A 17,185-nucleotide genomic window follows, 5' to 3' on the forward strand; every position below is an offset into this window, starting at 1 on the left:
AAAAAAAAAATAAAAAATCGGGGGTGCTGCCCCCGAACCCCCGTTAATGTTAAGCCCACCCTGTCTCGATTTCCTGCCTCCGCCACTGTATATATATATATATATATATATATATATATATATATATATATATATATATATATATATATATATATATATATATATATATATATATATATATATATATATATATATATATATATATATATATATATATATATATTGTAATTTGTCATATTTTAAGCATGAAAAAAAAAATCTAATTGATCCTATTATTCCAATAATGTATACTTGATATTTTGGGGATGCAGGACATTTATTCCGAATATTATTTATTAGAGGTATTGGAAAAGATTTAAAAATAAGTAGATATTCATATTTTTTTATCTAAAATAATACAAGTTTTAACCATTTTATTTTGGGGTCTTTAGCAATAAACCCCTTAGATGAATAATAAATGGTGATATGTCCAACCCTCAAATCTTTCTTTGTGATAACCCCTTATAAATATTAATTCCAATACTACCCTTCTGAAATTATAAAATTTCCTATCCAATAATTCACGTTTCTCGCTTTCTTTAAAAAAAATGCCAAAATAATAGCGATTTGTTTCCAACTCAATATCCCAATTCCTTAAAATTAGCCAACTAATTAAATAAAAAAAATCAGCTTAATATATGGTCCATAAAATTCGTCAACAAATTAACAAAAAACAATTGCTTTGTGACATACAAAATCAAAACCCACTTGCAGACGTAAAGTTTTTTATTATTTTTTATTTTTAATATTTTTTTAATATTTTCTTAAATTCTTTTAAACGAAAAATTAATTTTTTTCCGGACAAGTTTACTACGCCGAATATGACTATAGTTGAATATGACTATAGTTGAATATGACTATAGTCATATTTCCTTAAATTCTTTTAAACGAAAAAATTGATTTTTTTTCTCCGATAAGTTTACTACGCCGGATATGACTATAGTTGAATATGACTATACTCTAATATGACTGTATGTGACTATAACAACTCTAGTCATATTCTTTCTTTATTTTGCCGGTTTTTGCATTTTGAACTTTAAATACCAGGTTATATAATGTAGATAGTCATGTTTACCAAATTGTATAAAAAAACAAAGATCGCCTATTATTTACGAAAAAAATCCAATCAACATCCACACAAAAAAATCACAATTGAATCTTGTAATTACAAGTCAACTTGTAGCCACACAAATACATCGAAAAAATTACATGTTTCAATTCTTCAACTAAAAACAACCATCAGTATCATTATAAATTAGAAAAAAAAACCTACAGATCTTAAATATGACTATGTACGACTACATATGACTACATAGCTGATTCTCTCCAGTTAGTCTGTTGTTCGACAATTAATTCGAGAAAAAAAATATATCAATTAACCGTGACTAGTGTTGTCATATTATGTATGTATTTCTTCAATGACAGTGAGTTCAATGTGACTACACTCCTAATTGCGCTATGGGTTCCTCAAATCTCGTCGGCGTTGTTTTATTTGCATCAATTCGGTACGGGTTAGTGGTGAGGAGGCAGAGGCAAGAGTGTTTGAGGTATTGATGGGCTTGGGAGGAGGAAAGACGTAACCATAGGTGACAGTTGTGGCCGGTGGCTTGCATCTAGAACAAATAAAATAGAATTAAGAAGAATGAATTACAGTTGGTAATATTGTCGGGCTCTCTTGAGTACTCCACCTGACAAAAATAAACAAAGTTTGAATCTTAATTCATGAGAATATATATATATATATATATATATATATATATATATATATATATATATATATATATATATATATATATATATATATATATATATATATATATATATATGGGGTCATTAGCAATACACCCCTCTTATAGATAAAAACTAGTGATATGTCCATACCATAATTCTTTCTTTGTGAAAACCCCCTAGAATATTTAATTCCATTTTTACCCCTCTAGTAAGTCACGTTTATTTTTTATATTTATCCAATATTTTCAAATCCCTAATAATTAGGCACCTAATCCTCCTAATTAGGTTTAATTATTTACTTTTCCTAATAAAACTGCTCCTAAATGAAATAAATTAAAAAAAAAAAAAAACAACCGCATCGTCTTGAATAACACACAGAGATTTGGTTTTCTCCCAAATCAAAAACCGGCAAAAAAAATCGAAACCCTCTCTTCCAATCTGCAGTCACATTCCAAAATCGAAGATATTTGATACAAAATCGTCCACACACTTTATCCATTAATAGTCGTATTCTGTAGTAGCTGTGTTTCGGTAGTGATAAACCAGTGAAGTTGAGTTGCGTAGTCACATTCGAATCTGGTTTCTGAAATGAAGAAGAAAGCGTCACATAATACTATATGACTACTATGTGACTACTATGTGACTACTATGTGACTACTTCTGATGAATAAATCTGCACTACCTGTAAATACAAATCACATGATATCATGTGAATTCAATTCAACCACAACAAACACATTGAAACTTACACTAACATATCAAGTAACGCAAAAAAAAAATTACAATAAAATTACACTAGCGTATCAATTAACACAAAACGAACAAAAGATTTGCAGAGTAGTCACAACGTGACTCTCAACGTGACTCTGTGTAAAAAGGTATAAAATTTTCAATCAGTAACATTCATCTACACCAATTAAGACGACCCAAAAAAGAAACAATGAAATTTCGGTTCTAAATACACATACACACATATCTGAATACACACACTACAACCCGCCACAATTACGAAACCAACAAAATTAAAGCGGAACCTCTGACCTTCAACACAGTTTAACTCCGGCAACGATCGCAGAATGGTTGAACGGCGACGATATCTCTATTCTCACCTAATCTTGACTGAAATCACGCCTGTATATCAAGGAGAATTACATCCGCCTATAATAAAGGGAAACGGTTATGGAAAGATATCGTGATGAAATATTTGATTTATTATAAAAAACTATTAATAAGGGTACTTATGTCTTATTATGTTTAATTGAGGGGGTTTCACTAATTAAGTTTGGGATGTGGGTTTTTGCAAAAGTCTTAAAAGTCAATTGGGTTTTACTCATAATATTTTCCATTTGAGGGGGGTATTGCATATTTCCCCTTTTATTTTATATCGTATATTAAATATGCAATGCGAGATCACTTGAAATGAGTAGTTCTAAGGTCAAATTGCTAAGTATGCAATGCTCGCTCGTCTTTCCTGTAAAATCGCTTAGCACACTATGTAACACGCCCGGGGGTTCCCGGCTATTACACTCCGACGCTTAAGTCCAATGATGTTGCGTGTCGATAATTAATTCAATACTTGAAAGCAATTAAGTCAATAAGAAATCGTGTATCTTAAAATGTTAATTATATTGAAGATTAAATCAAGATTAAATAGATAAAAGTTCACATGAACTTTTTACAATTTAATCAATGTGGGATGGTGATTTCTTTTATTAAATTAAGGAATAAGTCACATGAATATCTACAATTGATATAAGATTATGGAGAAGTAATAAAATTGGGGGTCAAAAGTAATAAAAATAAAATATAATATGATAAAATACTTGATTTTTTTTTTTTTATTAATCTTGGGGTTCAACAGCCACTGTTTTAGAGTGTCTTCAACAGTAAATATTTCATATGAAATAATACACGGGTTAAATACACTTTGCACTCTGATGTATAATAGCATACGTAACATTTACCCTCAACATTAATTATTTTATATTTTAAAATATAAAAACTAATAAACATAACAATCTAATAATTATTGGATAAAAAAACTGATAAGTAACTAAAAAATTAAATTATTTGGAAAAAATTAAAAAGTAATATATGTTGTATAATAATGAATGCAAATATAATTTACGAAATCAATGAACTAAAATATATTTGAATACTTAAGATTACTATTAGTTATGTATTGATTTCTTAAAATTTATCGATATGAATATATTTGATTACTTGTTCCAATAACAATTAGATGTTATTTATTAAATATATACCCAACACAAGATAATATATTTAAATTTTTAAATTTTTAAATATTGCATTTTTCAATAGATATTCTTATTTGTATAATTTAATTATTCTTTTAGTTATTTATTTAAATAAAAAAGAAAATTTTAATGTATAAAGATTTAAAATAAATATTAAATTGAGTTTGAAGCGTAAGTGTTACAAATGATACTTTAGAGGATAAGTGTTACAGAGAGTATATTTTAGGGATGTAAACTATATGTGAGCAACTCCAATGGGGATATATCAAAATGGAGCATTAAATATTCAGTTGATACTTCATATAATACTTCGATACTTTTAGAAGAAAAAAAACCACTCCAACCACAAGTATCAAATAGATTATCAAATTTTAAATATATGGATAATTATATTTTTAAATTCCACATGTCAAATAGTAATAGGTTAATGGGGTGGTTATGTTTTTGATACCTCATTTTCCAGAGTGTATTTTTGCACATCGGGGTGATTGAGTAACAAAATAATTCTCACTTTAATGCCTCCATTGGAGAAAGATTTTTTAATTTTAAAGTATCAAAGTGGTAGATTTTTAGTTTGATACTTCATTTAATTCCTCGTTGGGTTGCTCCAAACCTTAATACACCCTTGTGAAAATTCAAAAGACAATTACTATGCCCGAGGGGAGAAGATGAGCGCCAAAATGGTTCTCACGTGCCAAACACGTGCCTTTTTCCAAGGACTCTAATTGATTTTCAAAATACATAAACCAAACACGCCCCAACTTCATTTCGCCTTTTCGTATACTTGAGTGTATTTTGTAGTTCAATTTAGCTTCGAACTCGAGTGAAAAAGGCTCTAATAATCTGAGTAAGAGAGAGTATGGCGATAATGGAGGAAGATTCGCCTAAACGGCGTCGTGTCGGGCTGATATACGACGACAGAATGTGCAAACATGCAGACCCAGATGATGACGACCACGTTGAACACCCCAATCGCATTCGCGCCATTTGGGACAAGCTCAACGCCTCTGGCCTTGCTCAACGGTATGCGTCTCTCTCTCTCTCTCTCTCTCTCTCTCTCTCTCTCTCTCTCTCTCTCTCTCTCTCTCTCTCTCTCTCTCTCTCCTCCCTCCCTCCCTCCCTCCCTCTCTCTCTCTCTCTCTCTCTCTCTCTCTCTCTCTCTCTCTCTCTCTCTCTCTGTGTGTGTGTGTGTGTGTGTGTGTGTGTTCGAGTGAGTTTTTGAAATGGGGTTGCGCGTATTGTGCATAAGCTAGTATGATTTTGTGCCATTTGTTTCGATTTTTTTTCGCTGTTTTGTAGGTTATGTTGTTGTGGTTGATGATTCTGATTTGGGCGTAGGGGTTTCTGTGTAGCTGTTAATTTTTATGTGATTTTTATCAGTTTTAAAATTGAGGATTTATTAGAGCAGGATGAAGATTAAAAATATGTGCTTTTTCACTCAAAAATATTCTATTGATTTTTTTTATGCTCACAAAAAAATCTGAATTTGTATACCAACAAATCATTCTGAATTTGTATACTAACAAATGATTTCGATTTTTCAGATGTATTGTTTTAAAGGCCAAGGAAGCAAAGGATAATCATTTAGCTCTGGTTCACTCCGGAAAGCACATTCAATTGATTAAGAACATTAGTTCGAGAAAGAATTCAACAATGAAGAGAACTGCCGAAAGATTTGACTCTATTTATTTCAACGAAGGCTCGTCAGAAGCTTCTTCTCTTGCCGCAGGCTCTGTCATACAGGTTGGTTCAAGATCGGTTCTTGTTTTATTTAAAATAACTCATATTAACAAATAATAAAAAAAAACTCACAACATTCTTTCGTAAATCTGCTTTCGTAGGCTGCAGAGAAAGTTGCTAAAGGAGAACTCGATTCTGCATTTGCTATTGTAAGGCCTCCAGGTCATCACGCAGAAAAAACTGAACCGATGGGTTTTTGCCTATACAACAATATTGCTATTGCAGCTAGTTTTCTTTTGAACAGAAGAGTGAGATCTAGTTTTTTTTTTCTTAAAAATAAATCGGATGCTTACTTATACTTTTGTTTTTACCTGCATCGTTAAATTGACATTTCGCTCTGTTGTACATTGTAGCCAAAGTTGGGTGTCGGCAAAATATTGATTGTGGATTGGGATGTACATCATGGAAATGGTACTCAGAAGATGTTCTACGATGATCCCCGAGTACTTACCTTCTCTGTACATAGGTATTGAATATTAAAAATGAATATTTACGTTAAAATCTAAAACTTTGAAAATATTGTTCGAAAGAATTTGTTTCATGTATCCTAAATATCGTCTTTTGAGAGTGTGTTTGTGCTTCCTTATTTAATTATGTGCGCATTTATGTTATCTTATCCTTACATTTTATCGTGTTTTTATAGAAATAATTAGGGGTTTCATGAAAATTTCACTTGCAAATTACATCTTACGTATTTCTGTAATGGGCTAAATAAACATCAATACTTTGTGATGAAATTAAGACGTGTCTCGATCAGGCATGATTCTGGGGAATTCTACCCATATGGGAATGACGGGTCGTATAGCATGACCGGGGAAGGGGCAGGTGCAGGGTACAATATTAATGTACCTTGGGAGAATGATTCGTGCGGAGATGCAGACTATTTTGCCGTGTGGGACCATATATTAATTCCTGTTGCTAGGAAATTCAATCCTGACTTGATAATGGTCGCTGCAGGATTTGACGCAGGTTAGCTTAAATTATCCTAATAAATTGCCGTTGATCAATTCTAATGCACATTTTGCGTCATCGTGCACTTCTGTATGTATTTAGTATTAAACAAAATAATTGTACGCCTTTCCATTACTCATGCATGCATACGTAGATTCCTAATAATCTTCATTCGTTATCGATTCAGAACAATACCATTTACGTTGTTGATTTGAACAGCCTTAGGCGATCCTCTTGGAGGCTGTTGTCTTAGTCCGTACGCATATTCGGTTATGCTCCACAAGGTTTGAGCTTCACCAAAAGTTAAATATATCGTGTTTTTTTTTTTTTATCATTTCTTTATTATCTGCTCTTAAACTATATTTGACTAAGCATTATTTAAATTAATTTTCACGAAGTGAGATTAGAAAGATTACTTATTGGCTGTTGTTGATGTTTTATTATTTAGTTGATGGATATTTCGAGGGGTAAGAATATTGTTTTGGCGCTCGAAGGAGGATATGATCTTGTTTCGTTAGCAAACTCAGCTAAGGCTTGTGTCGAAGTATTACTACAAGACAAGCCTCTTACGAGGTCCTCGGTGGATCTTCCACTTAAATCCACAGCACTTGTGATACAAACAGTAAGTACTTAGGTTTCTCGATTGTTTATTAAGTGATAATAATATTTTTTTTTTAATTATCTTAAATATATATGTTATTTTGCTCAGGTACGCCAAGCGTTAAGCAAATATTGGCCGGTTCTTGCTTCTGAATTAACGGACGAAGTAATCAATAGCAGTCGCAGACCATCACAAACTGAGGTCCAACTTTTGCTTGTCTAACGATTTCTTTTTTTATTCTTTTTTTTTTTCCAAAGTTGATGTTGGAATTCCGCATTTTTATCCAGGATGTAGCTGATACCTCCACCGCTAGTGTGAAAGGGAAGTCAAAAGTTGAACAGGTTCGTAGTGCTGAGAGAAAAAATGACAAAAAAAGGAACGTAGCAGGTAATTCTTTGCAATGTATAACTTGTTCTTCTAAATTCGAGATTGCATGTAAATCATAAAATTTTGTTTTTCTTCGTTAAAGGTGAGCTCGTGCTTAAGTTCATGAAAGAGCAATGCTTGGCCGTAAAAACGGAGCAAAAAACACCTCCTCATTCGTGGGACCCATTACTACAAAGCATAAAATACGAACAAATAACCATACATGCATCTCAACCACAAAATCTAAAATTAACATAAAACAGGACAGAACACAAACTACTACAACAGGACAAAACACAAACTACTAAGAACAAAATTGCATGGTACTAATTTCCCCCAATTTCAAATACCAAAATTCATACAACAATAAACTAGATTACTACAAAGCATAAACACGAACAAAACCACTGAAAATCATAATTTTCAAAAAAAAATAATAACCTGAGAAATCTGATATCAAATTGGAAAACAATTAGACTCAAATATTAGGGTTCAAATTGGATTTTTATTTTTTAGAAATCCAACCTTAAAACTAAAACATAAACAACGAAACTAACCTGAGAAATCTGATATCTTTGCTTGTGAGTCGAAAGGTTGCAGATTGTATTTTGGATTTTTTTTCGTTTTGCTTGTGAGTCGAAAGGTTGCAGATTGTATAATTTGGTTTTTTGATTTATCTGAACTGGGATTGAAAATAATCTGGGGGAGACGAAGAAGAAAGACGAAGAAAGGATAATTTGAAAATAATCTGGGGGAGACGAAGTAGAAAGGATAATTGAAAATAATCTGGGGAGACGAAGAAGAAAGGGTCGGGAATTGAGCGCCAATTACAGTGAGTTTAAGTGTGGGGAATTTATTGTACTTTTTAAAATAAATAATATTTATAATATGATATGTTGAGCTCATTAGATTTTGTGATTAATTAAATCATTATTCTTTAGTATTTAAGTTGGGAAAAAACCATTTGATTAACATATTTATATTGATTAACATATTTGCATTGTCTCAGATGATTAACATAGTTTATTGTTGTATGCAGTTTGGTATTTGAAACAGGGAAATTAGTACTGTGCAATTTTGTTCTTAGTAGTTTGTGATCTGTCTTGTTTTGCAGAAATGGCCTCTAATGAGAAGTGTGCGCATTATTCCCGTTGTTCGCCCTCGAGCTTCAGGGATACGATTGATAGAGTAAAACTGAAGATGGGGACTGCACAATTGGAGGCTATCAAAAGCACTCCATTTGGAATTTTTCTGGATATGCCAAACCTTAGTCATAGTTTGACTAAGGTGTTAGCCGTGATGAGACGTTTTCAGCCTAAGACAATGTCGTTTAGGTTTGGAGAAGAAATTCAGATACCTTTTGAAGCCTCGGAGTTTTCTATGGTGATGGGGTTGCGGTATATGGGGCAACCTATTGACTTACAATTGAAGCTGAAGTCTTCAATTTTTGACGGAAAAAAAGAAAAGACTTTTAGAAATGAATTAGCTGACCTATTAGTAGATTTAGCTTGTAAGGATGATTGTATAGATGATTTTTGTAGAACATACATCCTTTTTGTTTGTAACTGTATATTATTTCCTCAAGGAAACTATTCAACCCCGTCGTTTATTTTTCCGTATTTAGAGGATTTGTCGGATTTAGGTTCTTATGCGTGGGGAAAAGCGGTGTCCGATTACTTGATCGGTGAAATGAGGGCAAATGTAACTGGAAAGAAGTCGTACGTCAATGGTTGCACGATCGGATTACTAGTAAGTAATATATGTTTTAATATCAATTTTTATTTGTATTTTGATTCTTAATTTCCATAACATATGCATTTTTATAAAATTGGCAGGCTTGGTTTTATGAAAGGGTCCCCTCTATCGGGTCCCCGACAAGCTTGAGCCGATTCCCTCGATTTTTCCGGTGGGACAGTAGCAAGACAGGCCGAGAAGAGTCGAAGTTTCAAAAAGCACTAAGTGAACTTACAGCTGAAAAGGTACCACTAGTTTATTTTCTCTATTTAATGCAAAATTGTGAAGTACATTGATAACAATTTGTGTTAATTATTTGTTTACTTAGGTTGTTTTGTTTATTCCAAAATCCGAAGAGAGCAAGTTGATCAATCTTCCAGCCACTTGTTTGGATGATTGCACAAATAGTGGATTTAACGGAGCAGAAGTTCTTCTCGAAGCGAGAGATAATGAAATAATAATTTTGAAGAAGGAAATTGAGGAGCTAGAAGCGAGAGATAGGGGTGAGCATAAAAACCGAAAAACCGAACCGAAAACCGAAAAAACCGAGCCGATATACACCGTCCCGACTTAAAACCACATACACGGTAAATGTTTTTTGAAAAACCGAAAAAATCGGTATGTGTATGGAGAAATTAAAATTTGCCGAACCGATTTACCGAACCGAACCGATTTGGGAATACAAAACTACGTCGTTTGATAGATAGTAAAAATCGGTAAGTTTTTTTGGTTATCAATGTGGCCACATTCTTTGATGTAGTTGGACTTCTTTTGTGATGGGGCAACAGGTTTATTTTTTTGAACATGACATTAATGATATCATGTTTATTAGTTAATCTCATTATGTTTTTTTTATAGCAGTAGGGTTTTTCTTTTTTTAAATGACAGTAAATTTGTTTTATTAGTTAATTTGGGATTGTTAGTTGTTAATTTTCTCAAAGAAATGTGATAGAAGTCCAAATTCACCGTTAATCAAACATCGGTTTTATGCCGAACCGATTCGAACCGATAACGAAATCGAAAGTGAAAATAAACCGAATTGATACCGATACCGTTTACCGAAACCGAAAAACCGATTAGTACCAAACCGAAAAAAAACCGACATACACGGTTTTAAAATATGAAAAACCGATATTATCGGTACGTGTTTGGTTTATTGCAAAAACCGAACCGTACCGACCCGTGCACACACCTAGCGAGAGATCAATAACTTGTTGTTGCGAATAAATCTAGGGATTTTGAAGAGCAAAATGACTATTTTGTCGATGAAGAAGAGTGCAATGCGATGATCCCATCTGAAAGATTTCAAAACTTCCGGTCTTAGAGTTTTATTTCCCGATTTAATTTTTACTAAATGCATATTAATTGTCGTGTTTTATTTTACATAAAGGAATTTGGCGATAAAGAAGATGACGAGCATGAAGAAGAGAGGGGGATGGAAGAATGCGGAGAAGATGAGAATGAAGAAGAAGAAAAAGAAGAGGAGGAACCACATGCTCCTAGTCGGTATCCAAAACGAAATCGTAGACCGACGAGGATGGATGACTTTTCATATTCAGCTACACCAAGAGACCAAGCTGTTAAAGGTGAATTTGTGTGTTCTATTTGTATATTAAAGTACAAATATTTTTGTATATTTTTTTACGGATTATATTTTTGTATATTTTTTTCATGCACTATGTACGACAAAGATCCCGAGAATCAGGTGGAGGAAGAGAGAAGATATAAAACATATCAACGACGGCCAAAAGATATACAAGGTAATCCTATTTCCTATTTTGAAGTACTTATGTTTAAACTTTGTGCTGAGAGAGTGTTTAGTTAATTGCATTTTGGTATGGTTGAGATGCATGTATGGTTATTTGTTCGTATTTTATGCTTTGTGGTAATCCAGTTTATTGTTGTATGCATTTTGGTATTTGAAACTGGGGTAATTAGTACTATGACATTTTGTTCTTAGTACTTTGTGTTCTGTCATGTTTTGCAAGTAAATATTAGATTGAGAGAATGTTTAGTTAATTGCATTTTGTTTTATAAGTTTAGGTTGTATGGTTGAGATGCATGTATGGTTATTTGTTCGTCTTTTATGTTTTGTAGTAATTGTTGGGGATCGATGCATGTATACGCAGCGGAAAACAAAATTTAATCGAACTCAATGTTCGATCACATGCATAAATCAATTAATTGAACGTACCTTAACGCTTCCCCCATACACATGGTAATTTTTCATATTTTAATCGAAATTAAATAAAACGAAAAACAAAGACGAGCATGCTTGCATACGACATCATGAAATCGAAAACATACATTCTTTATATAATTGTCATGCTCACAAATTAATTCACGTAATCGAATTATGAATTGATTCGCAGGGGTTTTCGATTTTACCTCTTGAAGCGTGAGATTTCGACGAATCGAAATCTATCCGAGTGTAACATTGGCTAGGGATATTTTCTTATTACTTTGAATATTTTTGTGTAACTTAGATAATATTATATGTCTTATTTATGAGAATGTAATAATATAGGCCATATAGCCCGTATATGTAATAAGCTCTACTCACACATGATTATAGTGTTCGTTATGTTTTCGTTTTATGGGCAATCGTTTTTTTCTTTGCCTTTTAAGGTGTTTTTTGTGGGTTGTGGGAGTAGAAAATCTTTATTTTCCAGTTCAACAGGATATAACATAATTGGTGGGGTAAACATCCGATAACCGCGGAGTACATTATATCCGAATTCAACATGTGAACAACATCTATTGCAGGGTGAATATTATATCGGCCTATACCAAAAAACATTTTTAAAAAGCCTACCTGCAAATTATTACAGCATTTAACATTTTTAAAAAATTATGATTAAAGATAAATAAATAATATTTATAATAGACACCCACCTCTACAATACATCGAATGATATCCTCTCAGTTGAAATACAATTATTAGAGCTCATTAGTATGTTAGCCAGATCTGTTTTTTAATAATTTCGAATGTTTTTAATCATTTGTATTTTATGAACATAATTTACGTGCTGTACTCTATCAAAATACTATACACATCATATAAACACAGAGTACATTATATCCGTTTGTATCTATCTAATAAGCGGAGTACATTATATCGTGGGACACAAATAACAGTAATATTTATTCGAGTAGTATATGTTCTTCTCATTTGTGTCTTGTGGATAACATTAGATGATACAAATCATAATTTGGGTGCCATACTTTGTCAATATACTATACACATCATATATACAGTGAGTACATTATATCCGTTTCGTATTATGAACCACTCTGGACTACACGGATCGAGTACATGATATCGGCTTTGTATAAATACAGTAATACTTTTTTTTGGAGTATATGTTGTTTTCGTCAGGCACACGTGGACAATATTGTTATCAGTAGGAATGTTATATCGGCTTGTACCAAGAAACATTTTTAAAAAGCTTACCTGCCCGTAAATCCGTTGATGAAAATTATTACAGCATTTAACATTTTAAAAAATTATGATTCAAGAAAAATAAATAATATTTATAGCTCTGTTTGTTAATAATTCGAATGCATGGAATGATATCCTCTCAGTTGAAATACAATTATTACAGCTCATTAGTATGTTGGCCAGATCTGTTTGTTAATAATTCGATTTTTTTTAATCATTTGTGTCTTTATCAAAATACTATACACATCATATATACACCGAGTACACTATATGCTTTTAATGTATGTACTCTTAATATTGATTTAATAGTATGTTTTACCCGCATGTAACATCAGCCAGATCTGTTTTTTAATAATATCGAATTTTTTTAATCATTTGTGTCTTATCAAATCGTATATGAATCAGACACACATCGTATGTAAGGGTCTAATGTGGACAAAGTTTTATATTCATATAACTTATCAGAGCTATTCTATAGTACCTATTTACAAAAAAAGCGTCCTTACAAAAAAAAAAAAAAAAAACCACCAGTTCTAAAAAATACCATATGCGTCGCAAAATACAAAAAAAATCCCGTTATACAAAAACAACCCAATGTGTATACACTACTGTGCATAGACACGGCCACGGGCCGGTTCGGGCCGGTTCCGGGCCGGTTCGGACCGGTTCACGGTTCACATTTTCCGGAACCGGAACCGGCCCGTGGCATGCACGGTTCACCGGGCCGGGTCGGCCCGCCGGTTCGGGCCGGTTCACGGGCCTATCCAGGGCGGTTCCGGGTCGGCCCGGAAATTTTGATTTTTTTTTTTTTTGTTTTTTTTTTTAAATATTTAATGAATAAGTAAATTAAAAGAAATACTTTTAAATAGATAAAGGAAAAGGAAATAAATGAAAAGTCAATTTAGAAGCACAAGTTTGAAATATTTGATGAATAAGTAAATTATAGGAAAAATTGGGGTGTGAGGGTATTTATAGGAAAAATTGGGGGGGTTGGGGGCAAAAAAAATTCAAAAAAAAGCAAAATTGGGGTGTGAGGGTATTTATAGGAAAAATTGGGGGGGAAATAAAATTCAAAAAAATTCAAAAAAAAGTGAATAACTGTGACACCCCTCTCTCGACTACCCTTATTATATGTAATCTCAGCGGAAGACTTTTGAAAACATGATTTTTTTGTGGATAGAAATTTACGTAAAAAATTTTCTTTTTAAATCAGAGGGAGAGAGGGCACAGCTTGCTAAACCCTAATCGATGAACTAACACTAATGCATGCTAAATGCAAGACTAGAAAGTAACTAGGCATGATGGACTTAATGCAAATGCGGACAGATTCAATGCAGAAGCTTTAAAAATTAATTCCTCTTAAACTACTCATGCAAATGACCCCACAATTATACCATACCATCTAATACGGGTCTAGATCACTCAGTTAAAACAGTTTTGAAATATGCATGGCCATTTAGGAGAAATAAATAAAATGGCACAGTCACTCGGTTTAAAATCCAGAACAGGGGAGGGAGTTTTGAAAATTCACAATAAATTCCTCACTGACCCAAAAACTACCAAATTTTACCCCAGGGCAGAAAAATAAGTTTAAAACATTTTCCAATTGGAAACAAGGCATTTGGGTGAGTAAAACTCCAGTTAGACCAGAAAACACCCGAATGACCCTGTTTCAATGCAGTAGTGAGAAATAAATCATAACTAAATGAATACTTACCCAAAGCATGCACAAGACCTATCAAAATGATGAGCACAGAGAGATGCAGAGACTCCTAAAATTTCATGATTTTCTATGCAGAGAACCTATATGAAAATAATTTTAGAACATGGAGACAAAACACGAAGAAACTACTAGTCGAAAGCATGCATGCATATAAATAGTGAAAATTTGCTTTCGCTTACAAAAGGCTACGGATTACCGATTAATCATCCAAAATAGGGTAATCCTAATTACTATTACATACGTCGTCTTTTAATAATTTCCACCGATCGGAGGAAGCGAACGGTAGAAAATACCTAAAACCGTATCAAAAGTTTTTACAAGCATATTGTACAAATAGAACCACATAACCAAATTAAGAGCCAACACTATCCACAACCCCTCCATACGATCCCCTTCCGATTCTCGAGCTCGATTCCCAACTTCACTCCTCAGGCCCTAAATCGGGTATACCTACAAACATACAACACCTATATGAGTCTTTGAGGACTCAATGAGAATCTTGAAGTAATATCAAATACACATAGCACATAGAGCATACATATATCTATATATATATATACATACATATATCTTATACATGAACATACAACATGAAGTAAAACAATCATATACTTCCCTTTTTCGTCGGCGATCTTCATTCACATAATTGCCACCACGCATAGAGTGAGATAATTCCCACATTTATAACCCTATGATCCCAAGACCATAGAGTGAGAATATCCCACCTTTATAACCCTATGCCATGGCACGTATTGAAGATTATAGGGGGAATTTCCCACCTTTATAACCCTACGGTCCCAAGACCATAGAGTGAGATTTTCCCACCTATATCAACAACACCGAAATGCAACATGCATGACATGAAAAATTGTCGGGAATCCCTCGGAAGAGCCAATCTAAGTTACCGGTAAATAACCCCATATATTTCGAACCATGTCTAACTACGTGGGATCAAACCACCCCTAGGCCCTACGGTACCAGGCTCGCCGTACCTGAGAAATTTACCGTAACCTCGAAAGACTTTCCAACATAGTTTTATCTTTTTGAAAATTCATGACACTTTATGCACCCACCCATGCACCCTTCTACTTACCCTTCTCTCATCCTCACACCCAATGATTCACATAAGCAAGCAAGAGCACATAGGAGCACATAGAAAACACATATAAAGTTTCACAAAATCATTTAGCCATAAAAACATAGAAATAACCGAAATCTTAACATGCAAAACAATCTAACATCAAAGTTCACTAGATCTAATATTTTTACAAGAATAAAATTCAAGACTTCCATCTTTACATTTATTCAAGCAAATACACTAGATCTTCACATGCAAGAGTATTTTAAACCAAATTATCACAAGTTCTTAGTTCTTAAACCATTTTTTTTCATAGAAAACACTAGATCTTAACATGCAAGACTTTAGATCAACCATCAATCACTAGATCTTAACGTGCAAGGCCTTGGATCAACAATCAATCACCAATCTTAACATGCAAGGCCTAAAAACAACAATCAACACAAGATCAACACATGCATAACACAAAATAAACCACATAAGCAATTTCAAGCATTTTATCTCAAAAAATCGAAAGTTCCTTAGTTAAGTCAAAAATTCATTTTCTTTTCAAAAATCAACAATCAAACACTAGATCAATACATGCAAGGCACTAATTAAACCAAACAAGCCTTTTAAAACATTTTTCCCCAAAAATTCGAAAGTTCCATGGCTAGGCCAAAAATTCATTTTCTTTTCAAAAATCAACAATCAAACACTAGATCAACACATGCAAGGCACTAATTAAGCCAAATGAGCCATTTAAAACATTTTTCCCCAATTTTCGAAAAATTATAAAATTTCAAGAGTAAAACTATCTTTTCAAAATACTAACATGCAATCATCATCTAAAACACATAATCACATAATATGCAAGAATCAACAATGAAAACACATAAAAACACATAAAAACCGAAAATACTAGTGGTGTTGTAGGTTTGAGCAAGAATTCAAGAATTCTCACCTATATTCTTTAGGGGAAGGGCTTGTTAGCTCTTTTCTCTCTAATACAAGAAGAGATTAAGAGTTAGATTAAGCATTAAGAAAGTAAGAAGAAAAACAAAAGGAAGAGGAGGAGGAAGAGCTTTGCTCTTTCGGGAAAGAAGAAGAAAGAAGAGGGAGGAGAAGCTTACTCCTAAGCTTGGCCGAAAATTCTCCTCTTGTTGAAATAGAAGGAGACTTTGAACTTAAGGATTGTAAGAGTGGAGTTTGAGAGTGAGTTTTGATCCTGGGCATGGGTGGTATTTATAGAGTTTTTGGAGACTTCAAAGCCAATGGAGAAGAAAGGGAAATACATTTTTTTGTGGGGGTGATTTTGCAATTTCCGAAAATATGAGGTGGTGGTGGTTCTAGGGTGGTTCAAGCTTGAGAAAATGGTGGTTATGGTGGTGGTGGTGTCTGCCGAAATGAAGGGGAAGGGAGGAGAAGAAGAAGACCTTTGGTCTTACTTAAAGGAGTGAAAAGGCATGCCTAGTCTATAGAGTAGGGAACTAGGCTTTTAGGTATTTCTTTCTATGCTCAAAGTACAACCACACTAATGCAT

At 33.2% G+C, this 17,185-nt stretch overlaps 1 protein-coding gene across 2 annotated transcripts; it reads left to right on the forward strand.

Moving 5' to 3' along the window:
* The first annotated feature begins 4,803 nt into the window (after positions 1–4,803).
* On the forward strand, positions 4,804–10,329 carry LOC105973290 (uncharacterized). Of its 2 annotated transcripts, none has more exons than XM_088816958.1 (12): positions 4,804–5,051; positions 5,573–5,771; positions 5,870–6,016; positions 6,122–6,234; positions 6,526–6,737; positions 6,939–7,003; positions 7,168–7,341; positions 7,429–7,521; positions 7,608–7,707; positions 8,801–9,435; positions 9,522–9,665; positions 9,749–10,329. In XM_088816958.1, exons 1-12 carry the CDS (start codon positions 4,888–4,890, stop codon positions 9,992–9,994), a joined length of 2,292 nt encoding a protein of 763 aa, XP_088673084.1. In that variant the 5' UTR covers positions 4,804–4,887; the 3' UTR covers positions 9,995–10,329. The 2 variants fall into 2 exon arrangements, with proteins under 2 accessions (XP_088673084.1, XP_088673085.1); XM_088816959.1 differs by lacking the exon at positions 4,804–5,051 and adding an exon at positions 5,152–5,280.
* The last annotated feature ends 6,856 nt before the right edge of the window (positions 10,330–17,185 follow it).

Source organism: Erythranthe guttata, chromosome 4 (genome assembly GCF_056151865.1).
Source record: "Erythranthe guttata isolate IM_541 chromosome 4, IM_541, whole genome shotgun sequence".
In the NCBI taxonomy this organism is placed as follows: domain Eukaryota; kingdom Viridiplantae; phylum Streptophyta; class Magnoliopsida; order Lamiales; family Phrymaceae; genus Erythranthe; species Erythranthe guttata.

Coding starts and splice junctions, on each gene's coding strand:
- LOC105973290 (XM_088816958.1), top strand. CDS start 4,888: ATGGCGATAATGGAGGAAGATTCGCCTAAACGGCGTCGTGTCGGGCTG. Junction 6,017..6,121: donor GTTTTCTTTTGAACAGAAGA/GTGAGATCTAGT, acceptor TGTACATTGTAG/CCAAAGTTGGGTGTCGGCAA. Junction 6,738..6,938: donor CGCTGCAGGATTTGACGCAG/GTTAGCTTAAAT, acceptor TGATTTGAACAG/CCTTAGGCGATCCTCTTGGA.